The sequence below is a fragment of the Stigmatopora argus genome, chromosome 7, assembly GCF_051989625.1.
Source record: "Stigmatopora argus isolate UIUO_Sarg chromosome 7, RoL_Sarg_1.0, whole genome shotgun sequence".
NCBI classification, from domain to species: Eukaryota; Metazoa; Chordata; class Actinopteri; order Syngnathiformes; family Syngnathidae; genus Stigmatopora; species Stigmatopora argus.
The window spans coordinates 13,144,075-13,158,616 of record NC_135393.1 but is presented as its reverse complement, the minus strand read 5'-3'; the positions used below and the strand labels follow the sequence as shown (position 1 = coordinate 13,158,616).

Genomic DNA, 14,542 nt, shown 5'->3' with positions numbered 1-14,542 from the left:
ACACACAGACACACTAACTAACACACACTAACACACACATACACATCCATTACAGAGTCTCTCCCACACTCCCTTCCTTCCCTCCCTCCATCCGTCATTTTCACTCCTGAAAACTTTTTGGAAGGGTGGTCTAGGACTATAAATAAAAAATGAAATAAAAAAAATACATTTAAAAACATCCTGCACTTAAGAATAAAGGAAGGAAAAGCATCTAGATAACATACTTTTCATGGATGTTCTTGCTTGCTTTAAAACATCAGGAAAATTGATGAACAAAATGAAAATGAAACGAAAATGATTTGACTGGTATTCATCTTCATGGACTTTAAAAAATAAAAATCATTTCTGATTTTTTTTTTCTTATTGGTTGTATCTTGTGTTTTTAACTTCAACCTGCCCAACGGACTAAAGATAGAAATTAGCTTTTGGTTTTTCATCTTATATATTTACATGTATATGTTCATTTAGTTCACTTAGTTAATAAGTGAGAAAAATTGAGTTAGCCCATTTTGTCTTGTGCATTTTATTCGTTTTGTGCTTGCACTGCGTGACTTTTTATCCTCACAATGTTTACAAAAAAACCAAGCAAGTTTTTTTCTTCTTCTTCTAGTGGTTTGCGTTCTGTCCACTTCCTGCCATAGCTCGTCTGCACCCGCTGAAAAGCCTACTCCCATGCAGACTAACCACAAACGCAGATGAGGCTCAAGGACAGCGCGGGAACCCAAGGGTACGACGGAGGGAACATTTGTGCACTTGTGGAATTGAATTTTTAATAATAATAATACTGATCGAGTGATTAGAAAAAGAGTGAAAACTTTTTTAAACTAATGTAATAATGAAATACTAACATAATAGTCTCGTGACAGTACGGTCATTTTTAAAGAAAAATCATTGTAATGTTAATTAGTATAGTTAATGAATGGATGATAGACAATTCATTCATTCTTTTTTAACTCAAATGTTAGATTTTAAAAGGAATATCTTTCCTAAACAAAGAAAAGTTGGATTTTAGAGAGATTTTTTTTATTAGAAAATAAAAGTGTAATACGGAAAATTGTTTTTAGCTCATTTGTGAGTAGTCTGGAGCTTTTTTAAAAGTGGGTGTGTACGTTACATAACAGTAAGCTTTTCCATGGGCCAAAATAAAACATTACTTAAGCAAAGTACTGTCTTTTCTTGGCCCATTTTTTTCTCTTCAAGCTTCTGCGGAAAATCTCACTTGTCAGTATTCTCAAAGCCTTTTAATTGAAACCATCTGCAGGCTAAAAAACGATGAAGACGCAACAGCGCAATGCGGAATGTCATTGGAAAAAAATCAACAATCGCACTCCATCGCTCATCCCGTTAATGCTTTTACATCAATTCCCCTCAATCATATTCCATTTCTACATGTTCTAGATTCAATAAAAGTGTATCCATTTAGATTCATGGATTTGGCTTAGTACGTAACCGAAGAGATGTACATTACATTATTTGATTATTTGGAAAAATACAATACAAGGACTTTAATAAATTCAAAATAATACAGGAAGTGAAGCAGCATCGACCTCACCACGCTGTGGCACCTTGGCTAAGAGGTCCAGAAGGATGGGGGCTTCCGTTTCCCCTTCCTCCAAGCTCTCCTCCAGTCCTCCAGTCTCCTCCGTCCCACTGCAAATGCCGGAATCAGCACTGAGGAGTTCGGAGCCGTCGGCGTCGCATATAGCCGTATGTATACATTCATAGTCCAAACTCAGCTGAATGGAGCCTTCGGTCAAAAATTGTCCAAACAGAGATCTACTTTCACCTCCAGGTTGACTTCCTGACTCTTCGTCTTCTCCCAAAGGCCGACTCTGATGTTTTTCGATCTTCTCGTAGTCTGAAATAACTAACGTAGCTTTGTCGTTTCCTTCGGAGAAGCTATCCAGCACGGCCAAGAGCTTCCGGATGTCATTCATCTCGCCGACCTGGTCCGTGAGAACCTCAACGGGAGCGTAGGGTGAATCGGGGGCGCATTGCTTCAAGTTGCCTGAAGTGAGAGAAGACAGAGGTAGAGGAGGTGGCCACTGCTGGGAGCTGACTTTGGTGGTCTTTGTCTTTAGCTTCTCCCATAGATCTTCACAGTCCAAAGGGCTTCCAGGACCTCCATCTTCCACACAGACACCAGACTTCACCAGGAGGATGTCCACCGGCCCCATGAAGGACTTTAAAGACTCGGTGCTGAAAGGGGGACTCGCCCATTTCTGGTTGAGAAAAGTTCTGAAGGTGAGTGGACTATTGACACTGATATTCATGGATAAAAAAAATGGTAGACAGTAACAATTTGTAGTTTTAACCTTTTTTTCTTGCTCTAGTAAACCAACATTCTGCAGGAAGGATTTTCCAGGGTCTGGAATCGGTGGACCTCGAATCTTCCTGAAGGTGTATAACCTTGAAGTAAATACAAAAAAAATACACAGTGTACCATAAATGTTTAGAGGTCGTATTTTCTCCAGTATGTGCTTACCAGGTGGTCTTGTCTGTCCTGAATACAAGAAGAGCGAGAAAAACTGCAAAGGCCGTTCCTGAGATGGTCACACCCATAACCAGCCATAGGGGGTCTGATAAAGACGAGAGAAATTTGCTAGCTAGATCTGGACGGAATTAACCCGGATCTGAGGAAAGGCTTTTTAATCTGGATTCAAAAACTGGCAAAACATGAGTTTGAAATGAAACTTACTTCCAGGCAGCTGTGTGGAAACTCCGACATCAGACGTCCAGCGTGCGGGGGTGCTCCAGTCACTCCACAGGCATTGCACCTCCGGTTCCGTACTCCTTACCCGAACGCGAGCCTCGTACTTTGCGCCTCGTATCAACTGGTCCAGGCTCAGCTGGGACTGATTGCAGGATTTGAGCTCTCTGTGGACTGTGGCTCCCTGATGGAGGTAAATGTTTACGTTCTCGTATACGTATAAATATATTACAAGAATAGAATTTTAGCCCCAAAAATTGTGACTTGCTAGACAAATTCCATTATTTTGCATTGTTTTCATTGGAAAAAAATTGGCATAATTTTAGAATAGTCAGGATTTTCAAGAAAAACACATCATATAATTGGTGCTTATATAAAGAAAAACGTTAATAGTACAATAATATATTGTTGCTTTGTGGGGTACCCATGATTATTTCAAGAATAAAGTCGACGTTTTTCAAGAAAGCAAGGTACCGCTCCCCTAATCAAAATCCCTAAATGGTTCTTAATGTTTACTAGCATGAACGGCAGCAAATTAATACAACTTTGGACAATTAGAAAGTATGGAAAATAAGCACATTTTGGTATATTTTATGTATGTCGACGGCTACACACATTCCAGGGTTCGTCTGCAAGCTTCCACTCCAGCTGGAAATCAAACCGCGACATCCACGCATGCTTGGCCTCCCAAGAAACGATGGTCCAGTTTATTTGCGGTTTCCCTGGCGGAGGTAGTTTTACTGCATGCGTAGATGCGCAAACACAACGGAAATGGAGTGAGATTGGTTAGAAAAGATAAACATCTTGAAAATAATTACACACACAAAGTAAAGAGGGAAAAACCAAGCTAGGATGCAGTCACAGGGTAAAACAATGGAGCTCCTTTTTCACTTATCACTACTTGAGCTTGAATTAGTTGAACTGCAGAAGAAATTAGACCAACTAATATAACAAATTTTGGACTAACGATGCACCCTACTCACCGTGACAGGATGGCCTGTAGGACATCTCCAGGTTGGAGCAGTTGATCCGTACCTTCAGCTCATGGTACGACGAAAACTGAGCCCAGAATTTGGATGACATAACAGCGAAGCAAAGGTACGTATTATTATATATACATTGTTTTTATTTTTCATTTTTGGGGGGAATGATACTTTTTTTGGTTGTTTTTTTTACTCACTATGTTTTGAAAATCAGATACTGTTACAACAAATATACATAACAAAATACTCGATGCCCTTATGCTAAAAGTAGAAGCGTTGCCACGTCCAGGCTGCTCAACTCACTTCAACATAGTTTCAAATAGAACCAAGAGACCACAAGATGATACTGAACCACTGTTCATTTGTCCATGTTTAACTACTACAATAAGTGGCTAACCTTGGCACTACTTTTAGCGAAATGAAACTGCTCAACCGTCTTCAACATAGTTCCTTAACTCCAAATTGCAAAGCAATATCTTGACGACTTTGACAAAAACCTCCTAGAATGGTTTAAAAATAAATGAAATAGCAAGTTTCTTATAGCCTAATTTGTGGCAATATTTTTTCAATTAAAGTTTATTTTTTTAAAAACACTGCAATGAAGTACCCATTGCGTCCTTTTCCACCTTGTATTTATGAGGACATTTTGTTATAAGCACTCACAATGCCATCCATGCCAAAGATGAGCGAACAGGTTTGTCGTGCAGAAGGTTCTGACACGTCCACTGGCTGGAGAAGACACGAAGATTTGTATGGACGACTGAAATGATAACACATCACACCACCATTTTGGTTTAGTAAAGTGGAGGTCTTCTGTTTGAAAACCTAACCCTCATTTTAAAAACCCAAACCATTATTTGAAATACTAGAAAAATGTCTGTGCTTGTTTATAACACCAATTCAGGCTGAAAATCATCTCCTAAACTTGAATCCAAACTCTGATCCAAAACCTGTTAAAATCCTAACCGTTATTTGAAACTCTAATTTTAAACCCAAACCATTCATTCAAATCCAAACCTGTCCATTAAGACAAAAATACAAATGCCCTATGACACATGTGTCAAAGTGGCGGCCCGGGGGCCAAATCTGGCCCGCCCCATCATTTTTGTGTGGCCCGGGAAAGTAAATCATGAGTGCCGACTTTCTGTTTTAGGATCAAATTAAAATGAAGAGTATAGATGTATATTAAATTTCCTGATTTTTCCCCTTTTAAATCAATAATTGTAATTTTTTAATCCATTTTTCTGTGTTTTTAATTCAAAAATAATTTTGTAAAATCTAAAAATATATTTAAAAAAAGCTCAAATAAACATTGTTTTAGATCTATAAAAAAACTGAATACTGAGGGCTTTTAATCCATTTATTAAAAAAAAATCTAAATATTATATCTAAAATGGTCCACGTGAAATCAAGTTGACGTCTGACACCCTTGCCCTATGAAAATATCTCGTTTTTTGGAGGGTTCTCCCTTACTTAGCTTTAATACGATGCGCTTTTACACTGCATGCTGATTGGCTGTCGCCGGCGCATGCGTCCGAGCAGTTCCAGAAACACGTAATGATTCGATTGTAGTCGTTGGTGCAGATCAAACCTAACACACACGTGCATAAAAGTGGATTTAAGTGGTCATGTTTGAAATGTGTATCATATATTATGGGGGTATTGTCATGTTTGTGGCTGTAATATTGTAAAAGCAAGCATTTATTATCATCTAAAATAATAGAATATGACTCACTGCTGTGTTGGTGTTTGGGACACTCCAGATTTGAGATGACGAACAATTGAAGAGATAAAAGCAAAACAACAAAAGTGGACTGCATTCTCTTTGCTTCGGATGCAGGATGTGGAACTTGCCGTTTCCTCCTCCTGATTCTGTGCAAAAAAAAAAGTTTACGCAGACAGACGTACACAGGTGAAGAAAAAAAAGAAGTGATAGTTTCTGTGATTGACTTCCACTTGCACAGAAATAATAGTGTGGTGCTGAGATTGTGCTGTCGCATGTGTTTCACTTCAAATCATTTTTGAACAGGTCGATTTGAAAATGCATTCATTTTCCCTAGTGTTTATGCACATATTGTTTTCCAGGAAATTGCAGTGTAGTATACACAGTCCAAAAAAATTAAAATAAATTCACACTTGCAAGGTTTAGATGGGTTCTTAAAACGTTCACACTTGAAAATATTCACAGCACATTTTTAGCTTTCGTCTCCTTGATCGTCAAAAGATTTAAGTAAATTACCCTAAAATAATGTAATTATAAGTTGCATTATATGGATCAAAATTACAATACAGATGCATAGTGGGCCATTGCCAAATATGTCACCTTAAATATAGTTTTATTAGTTTAAAAAAGTGCAATTTTAAGCCACTCTGCGTTTTTATTTATTTTATATATATTTCACAGGTGAGGAACCTGACTTTATTTACGTGGGTGCTTTAGTTTTGTGTTTGTTTTTTCCATAGAGGAAGGAACAAACCTGTTTTGTGGTTTGGGTTAAATTTTAAAGCAAGTAAAAGGTCAGATTGTTCCAGTAGTGACTTCCTGTAGTTTCTATTGGCACTCAAAATTTTTTCATATACTGAAAGGAATGAAACATTTTAGTCTATGTTGATCCCCTTTTTGGCAAGCTTTGAGGGGCACCTGTTTGTTCGTCAGGTGGGATTTAAGTGACAATTTTGGCTGCGTTTCTTTTTTTTATTCCCAATTTAAACGCCAGGGAAAGAATATAATAATAGTTTTTTTACCCTTTTGAAGAGAAAATATTCTTTTATTTACATTTTTTTTGTTCAAAGCAATAAGGGCATAAGAGTAAACAATCTCATTTCATTAGTTTTATGTTCTATAATTAAAGCAAGATTTTTGTTTTTAATTCATATACCATTTTAATAAAAAGAATAAACACTAAACACATTATTTTATGTATTTTTTATAGAGGATTACAAAAATTTTACTCCAAAATATGAAGTGGAAGAGCATAATTTGTATTTGCGGGCCACACAAAATCAAGCCACTGGACTTTAAGTTCTATACATATGACATATTTGAAGCAATGTTCTCTTTCGTGTAAGTATCAAAAGGGGGCAGGAAGTCGGTTATTGTGGTTGTGTATTTTATGCCAGTTTCTATGTCATACTGGTGTGTACACAGCACAGAAAAGGCAGCAGAAGAGTTTTTTTCCTGGGGTTTTACCCTTTTTAAGAAAGGTTTATGCTAAGACAGTTGTTCTAAGATAGATATGTCAATCATTGTGCAAAAAAAGGCATCTGAACCATATCTGGATCTTTTGAGGAGCGCATCTATATTTCGTCATCTAAAGTGTTCAAACGGGTGGCTCACATGACATGAACGCGAGGTATGACCAGCTCATTTATTGACACGTGGATCTTGAACCCTTCAAATAAATGTCACAATTGGTCCACACGTTGCAAATTGACATTTAGAGCTCACGAGTTTGGCAGAACAGCGCGTTATCTTCTCCTCAGCCAACTTTTTTGTTGCCTCTGTTTTGGGCTTTGGTAGACAAGTATGCAGTAATATAATACATTGATTTCCGTGAAGATGTCAGAAAGAGTACTAGTAGTTAAAGGAAATGAATTCAACCCTGCAGATTGGGTACAAACCAGTCGAAAATACCACTTGTCCTGGCACACACTTGTGCTGGTCTAGATTTACTCCTTTTATTAATTGTTGCCGAACCCCTAACTCACTGAACCCAGGTTAAAACCCACTGCTCTGGGTGGTAGATCATACAAAATGAAAAATGGTACATGCAAAATCATTAGTATTGATTACTCAAAATTGTCAAAGCTTTGCAGATTGTCAATATGCATACCCAAAAATTCCAGTCTCATCGGGTTGATTATTTTTAATGACTGTTAACAAAATAGAAACATATATATATATACATGTTAGGACAGTAACTTACCTGCCCTGCAGATCTCACACTGATGTGATTTTGATTTGTCACTAAGGGATGTATTCTGGCCACGCCCACAAGACCGTTCCTCCACCCATATTTTTTATAATGCCATCGTCGCTTTGAAGCGATTGGCTGGCTAGGGTGCCCCCGCCTGGTGCCCATATTTGACTGAGATCAGCTCCAGCACCCCCTGCGGTCCTTACGAGGATAAACGGTCCGGAAAATGAATGAATGAAATATCATTTTAAACCACTTGAAGCATAGAAAATACAAAAGAAATGTTATTATCTTAGTCATTTGGAAATGAAAGTCAAACAAATTAAATAATATAATTCAATAAAATCAAACCATGTTTTATCAATACGTTCACAAAAATTAATATCACAAACAAATGAACAAAAAGTTGAAAATAAAAATAAAAACTAGTTTCTAACTCGGAACTTTAGTACATTAGATTTTTGTTCCACACGGTTACTTTACAATGAACACACACAAGGAGCTAACCGGATGTTGACATCAAGCGCACATGTTGACACGTTTTTCATTTTAAAACTTGTGGGGGAAAAATCTAAACTTTGTGGATAGCCCAAAATGTCAGCGTCGTTGATTAGAAGAGGACTTGACTTGCTAAGCGACGACATTAAAAGTAAGTATTGATGCTATTAGCTATAGCTAACGAACGCCTTCCAGCCAATGTTCCTTATAAGGTTAGCGCTTTACTTATATACGATAAACGTTTTTTCCTCAAAATTCTTTAGACTTAAAGGTGCGTAAACAACCGTGTTGCCCTTTTAAATCGCTGAAATATGGTTAATAGTTTTCGGTTATGGAAAAGCCGAGTGCTTTGGTAACACTTGAATGATACGTGTGCTGTTTCCTGCCAGGTGAACATAAGGTAAAGAAGAACAAAGAGCATGCGAGGACTCCCAGCTCTGCTGCGGCGAGGGCCCTGGTGAGCACCAACCGCCAGGGTGTCTCCCGCCAGGTCAAACGGTTGCAGGGTCGTCTCGGACCCCCCAAGAGCAAGGCAACTGTCAAGGACAAACGAGTTAAATCTGCACTCGGTCAGTATGATCATCAATTAGAAGCCAAACGTTCTATGGCAAGGGGGAATTTGTATTTATTTTCAAATAGGAACTCATTGGCTGCCATTGACGGCATCAGGCGTCCAATCCATTTGAGCTAGGAGGGCTTGTAGTGGTTGTTCCATCATTGCCAAACCCAGACTGGATTGGACTTCAATTGCTGTCAATGGCAGTGAAGTGGGATCATTCAATGTCAGCCCTCCTAAATTAAATTAATTGTTATTAATAGTCTTAATTAGGTTTTTATGTAAAAAAAAAAAAAACTAAAAACTTAGTTTGTTTTAACGTTGCTGCACAATGGATTTGCAGGAAAAATATATGGCTTTAATGGTAGGATAGTTTTGTTGAAATTGGAGGAAAAAAAGACATTTGGATTAAAATCATTTCTGAGGTATAAAAATATATCTTATGGTCCTCGTTAGTATTCATGTAAAATAAATATACTTCTTTTTAAATCATTCATGTACAATATTGATGACGAAAGGGTATTAATGTTAATATATTGACATTTTTTTCACGTAAACCGTCTAAATATTTGTGCGTGTGTCACTGAGTTCACTTCATTCTTTGATTATGATTTCATGTTTTTTTGCATCTTATTTTAGATGAGATCAAAAAGAAAAAGGCACAAAGTCAGATGCAGTCCAACCTCAAATACTTCATGAACACATTGTTCCAGGCGACAGATTCGGACACGATGAAAGTGAGATATTTTCTTTGATATTCATATTTTCGGTGCGTCTAGTACCTGCTTGGATAGTCTATGAATAGAATATGATCATGTGTTCACTTTATTTAGATCCAGCACCACCACATAGGAAGACTGTCCCGTGATCGCCCCAATACGCCCATTGCTCAAAAGCCCAAAGAGACCAAGTCGGTGTTCACAGAGGAGGAGTTCCAGCAGTTTCAGAAGGAATATTTTGGCGAGACCCTGGGAAAAAAACAAAAATAATATATTAAGAATATTTTTGGCATTCATATTTCATTTATATTGAACAGGCAAATTCCAGGATGTGGAAATAAACGTTGTAATATTTGTGATTGTAGAATCAGTTGCAATTCAGAATTGCTCATTCACAGGCACAATTTCAGAAACATGCAGATAATTATATTGTTGTTTTAGTTCGTAGTTTAGGGATCGAATTATTTATCAAATTATATCTGATTTTCTCTTTCCCTTGCATCGCTACGTAAAGGTACATTGTAATAGCGGCAATTGGACACCAGGGGGTAATGTAGTCAAACTTCACTTGTTACACTCCACTACGCTAACGCCTAAAACAAGAATTTCTAGTCGGTTTATTTCCTCTTAATTTCTTACTCACGCATATTTTTGTGTCTTGGTACTATATTTTGTTTATTAGTATCAGGATCCAATAGAGTTATAATAACCCACTTTCATTTTGGTATGTGTTTGAAAGTGAGGAAATTATTCATTATGAAGTAGACAAAGTCAGATGTACGAACATATAGACGTGCCAGAAATAGTCAAATAAACGGAACTTTTCACATTTTGACGCTATGTCCCGCTGTGTTTTGGTTTCCCTTCGAGTTTCAACCAGTGTTGACATTTTGTATTTGACCTCGTTTTAATGTATACACTTCACATACGACCTATCTATCATTTGAACTGAACATGCGTCATCCGCGAATTAAAATACCATAACAGTGCAGGTACGCTTGTTTTGCATTTCAGCACCGCCCGGCGGTGAACTGAAGACGAATGACTGAGAAGACAAACTGGCACCGCCCACTCGGGCTGCAATTTTAATAATGCAAGTATTTAGCGGAGGGATACGCTTCTTGGTGCTTCGGTCCTATATAATCTGTTGCTGCGCCCCAAACACAAGTCTTTCTTCGTCTTCTATTTCGTGTTGTACTTTGTTGTCTTCCCTCCTTGGCAGCTATCAAACATAAGCATGGCAGTTTAAAGGCAGGTTGCGGCAATTCTAGCATCGGCATCAAACGGGCAGGGCATTGGCGAACTGCACTGGCAATTTCTGGCATTATGGCGTAAGTAGACTTTTTTCCCCCTTGACTATGGAACGCTATTGTCATTTGGGTAAATAAGTTAACAATAAAACAAATCAGTCAATTTGATAATGACGTATACAAGGCTGTTTTGTGGGTTGGCTTGTACTACTACCAGAATGTGGCACTTGGGCGTTCAAATTTAAGTCCCTGAAATTGCTTCGTTTGGCCCTGCGTAAATATTTTTTAACAAAGGCGTGTCAAAGCTGTCAGACAGATGAAATGCCTTTCAATAGTCGAACATTGTTTGTATTTCGACGCCTGTTTTGTGTTTGTATACAGTAGACACTTGACAACGTGGCGTGGTCAAAATGGCGAGCAGGATCTTGTCTCTTCCGCGGACTACTTCACAGGAAAATGGCGGGCCATGTAGTTCCGGGGGCGTGGTCGCCGGGTTTTTGACATGACCAAATTAGGAAACGTGCTCCAGTAAAAGGGGCGGGGCGTTGACTTTGACGCACGTGATTGTAGAATTGGCCAGGGATTGACTAAAATTAGCCTCCCATCCCCCATTGGCATCCCAAACACGTTAACTACTTTCTCAAGACGACACTCAAAAGTTTTGTTGTTGTTGTTTCTTAATTTTTTTTTTTTTTTTTTAATAATTAATGGCTGTTTTAGGGAGTTATGTGATTGACTCTTTATTCAATGTTGGAAATTCATTTCTCACTGTACAAATATTCACACAGGAAAAAAAACAGGATAAAATGGTAATACATTATATATTTAATTAGGTATAATGCAGAAATCCTTGTACAGGGACTGAAGTTGGAGTTGTAATGTTGACAGTTGTGTATTTTATTTCAAGCTTGAGGGGGCTTATTTTTGAGAGATGAACATTTTTGTCACGTTGCTGAATCGGTAGAAAATTTTGAATTGAACAGGTCGAGCTGTGTAATTTAGTTTCTGGGGATTGTTTGTCTCATGGAAGTATTTGAAAGAAAATCATGTTTCCTCCCTATTGAAACATGGCAATTTGGTTGTATTCTTGCAGGTCTCTCTTGGCAACTCCTATCAGCTTTGCTGCAGTCGACAGCAGTACCGAACGTCTCGATTTACGAACGTCTACGCACGTCCTTTTACCTTACTTAACGCTGACCACACGCAGCAGCCATGATGCTGGCCTTGGAGGCCGTGGAGGCCCTGTGCTCAGGTGAGTGGTGCACTAGAACAAACTTCTTATTTAATGCAATGCTTCGACATCCGTGAAAATGTTTTTCCCCAAGTCACAGCATTAAAATGTGATTTTTCCATCTGATTATGTGGGGGGAATTAATAACAAGATGGACTGATGATTTAAACTTGTCAGTCGCATACTTAAGCGGAACACTATTTTGCAGGGCCCTCGTTTCTGTTGGCTGACCCAATGGGGCCCCTTCTGGACCAAGATGAAGAGGAAGTGCTTTCACCCTCCTCCTCGCTAGGGGATGAGGTCCCCGCGTCTCCCCCCCTCTCCCTGTCCTTGTCCCCCTATCACAGCTTGCTGTCACCCCCGTCCCCTCCTCCTGGTCACCCCTCGCCGTGCTCCTTCCTGGAAGAGAAGGCAGGCTCGGACGCGAGTCCTCTGCCCTGGCTGGCCACTGCCGACCTACTCCAAGACCACGTGGGAGTGGACCATGCCTCAGGTGAGTTGGGAATGTTAAAAAGTTTGTAGTACGCAACAACAACAAAATCTGTTTATTTGGCACATATATTTTTTGTGTTAAATTTTCAATCTCACATAATAAGTGAGCAATAAATATACTTTACTGAACGACGCACTAACTAAAGAGTAGAAAATTATGAGGGGAAAAAAAAGTCGCATTTTTGGGACGGCTTTTTTTTCTTAGAAACCAACAAGCATTAAAGCAATAATAGTAAAATGGAGAACAACAGGCTAAATAGACACAGTTTTTGAGATAACTATAGCCTAAATAAAACAACTATACTGAAAAAAATACATAGGCCTGGCCAAAATATGGAAACATTGTGTTGTTGTTTTTTTCCTTAATCTGGAAAATACGGTAGTATTATGATGATTTAGATTTTGTCTGTTTTTGTGTTTAAAAAGGTACCAAATGATCCAAAATGTAGCCATTATTCAATTAAAATAGTCAAAATGTATCATACAATGTTCGAGGACGGTGATTTCCTTTCGGTGGGTAAAGCTAGCAATACTACATTCATTTCAGTTAGCGTGCTTCCATCGGTGATCTTTCCGCTAGGACCCCCTCCCCCGGGTCAAATTTGACAAAAACATTGTTGTCTCCAGACGACGCCTTCGCGAGCATGGACTGGATGTCGGAAAAGATCGATCTCGGCGACTTCGATCTGGAGTCTCTCATTGGCTCCTGCTCGTCGGAGGGGTCTCCCGCCTCACCCGAAGAGCTCCTGGCGTGCATCCGCTCCCACGTGGATCTGGATCCGGAGCACTTCCAGGCGGCCCCCCTGGAAGACGAGCCCGAGCCCCTCTCCATCTCCGCGGAGGCGCTCATGAAGTCGGAGCCCTCCTCTCCGGCCACGCCTCCCTCGCCGGGGTTCTCCGAGAGCGAGACGGACACCAAGTCGCCCCTGGCCGCCATTCTGGAGCCCCCGCCGGAGGTCTCTCCGGAAACCTCGCCCCCGGCGCCCAGCGATTGCGACAGCGACTCCGGCATCGAGTCGTCCGCCGGCTCCCCCCGCGCCAAACCCTACGCCAGGCCCGACGCCCCGTCCGCTCCTTCCTCCCAGTCCCCAAAAGCCAAGGTGAAGTCGTCATCCGGCGCCCCCAAGTTGGTTGAGAAGAAACTGAAGAAGATGGAGCAGAACAAGACGGCCGCCACGCGCTACCGCCAGAAGAAGCGTGTGGAGCAGGAGCAGCTGAGCGTGGAGTGCGAGGCGCTGGAGACCAGGAACCGAGAACTGGCCGAACGGGCCGACGCCATCGGCCGAGAAATCCAGTACCTCAAAGATCTGATGGAGGAGGTCCGCAAGCACCATCGCGGAAAGTCCAACGCCGTGGGGGCCAAGTAGGACTCGGGAGGTGGTCGGGCGAAGCATCAGTACATGCTAACGTCTCCCAGTCTGTTTCAGATCCTCATTTTACGATACTGGCAAAACCGCGGGTTGAATTTCAGGATGAGATGTGGCGGAAGGCTCGTAGCTTCATCCTGAAATTCCACCCAAAGGCTCGCTAGGCCACATTTGTTGCAAGTCAATAATAAAGATAATCCCCGAGTAGAACCCAAATGTTTCTGTCCAGCCGCGATAGCAAACTTCCTCTGGTCCAGAAAAGGGCCTCAAAAGCATTCGAGAATTCTTATGGCCCGCGTGTGTGTACATAAATCTTGGCTTTTTTAATGCTACCTGGGTGGTCTTTTAGTTTTAATTTAAAAGATGTGTTCATGGCCTCATTAGTCTACGCGCTTGCTCTTTGTACAAATGTTTTCAGATGACTTTGTGCTCTATGCTCTTTTTCTAATAAACTTCTTTTCTCAAATCTCAAGTATCGTCTTGACGCTTCACTTGTGACGTCTAAACGTTATGAAAATGTGAATCTGGAATGTCAAGAGGAAACCCAGTAAAAATAAAGATAATTGCTAAATACAGACAATTACTAAAAGGAAAATGGTGGGCCAAAGCCTGATTTGAACTGCCGAATAGTCACTTTTCCCATTCCAAAACAGTCTTAAAATGACTATTTTTTTACATTTAAATTCTCACAGTTTCCCCCCCTTTTTTTCAACTATTGTCTAATTCAACTGCTCAACCCTATTAAATGCTTTATCCTATTAGGTGCTTAATATTGCCAAATATTTGACACATTTTAGATGAATAATTTCTGTATATATT

General features: G+C 39.9%; 3 protein-coding genes across 3 annotated transcripts; 2 read left to right on the top strand and 1 right to left on the bottom strand.

The window, feature by feature from the left end:
• Positions 1-869: 869 nt before the first annotated feature.
• LOC144077974 (uncharacterized) lies at positions 870-7,347 on the bottom strand. Its single transcript, XM_077606111.1, has 9 exons — positions 7,315-7,347; positions 5,429-5,565; positions 4,357-4,453; positions 3,694-3,769; positions 3,326-3,450; positions 2,699-2,894; positions 2,486-2,579; positions 2,316-2,409; positions 870-2,222 (listed from the first exon to the last, which is right to left on the bottom strand). The coding sequence occupies exons 3-9, from the start codon at positions 4,366-4,368 to the stop codon at positions 1,515-1,517; spliced, it is 1,305 nt and encodes a 434-aa protein (XP_077462237.1). The 5' UTR covers positions 4,369-4,453; positions 5,429-5,565; positions 7,315-7,347; the 3' UTR covers positions 870-1,514.
• A 755-nt stretch (positions 7,348-8,102) lies between these two features.
• On the top strand, positions 8,103-10,218 carry rps19bp1 (ribosomal protein S19 binding protein 1). Its single transcript, XM_077606119.1, has 4 exons — positions 8,103-8,259; positions 8,498-8,677; positions 9,304-9,401; positions 9,498-10,218. The coding sequence occupies exons 1-4, from the start codon at positions 8,205-8,207 to the stop codon at positions 9,651-9,653; spliced, it is 489 nt and encodes a 162-aa protein (XP_077462245.1). The 5' UTR covers positions 8,103-8,204; the 3' UTR covers positions 9,654-10,218.
• Positions 10,219-10,524: 306 nt separating this feature from the next.
• On the top strand, positions 10,525-14,195 carry atf4a (activating transcription factor 4a). Its single transcript, XM_077606110.1, has 4 exons — positions 10,525-10,714; positions 11,727-11,885; positions 12,073-12,357; positions 12,984-14,195. Exons 2-4 carry the CDS (start codon positions 11,846-11,848, stop codon positions 13,721-13,723), a joined length of 1,065 nt encoding a protein of 354 aa, XP_077462236.1. The 5' UTR covers positions 10,525-10,714; positions 11,727-11,845; the 3' UTR covers positions 13,724-14,195.
• The last annotated feature ends 347 nt before the right edge of the window (positions 14,196-14,542 follow it).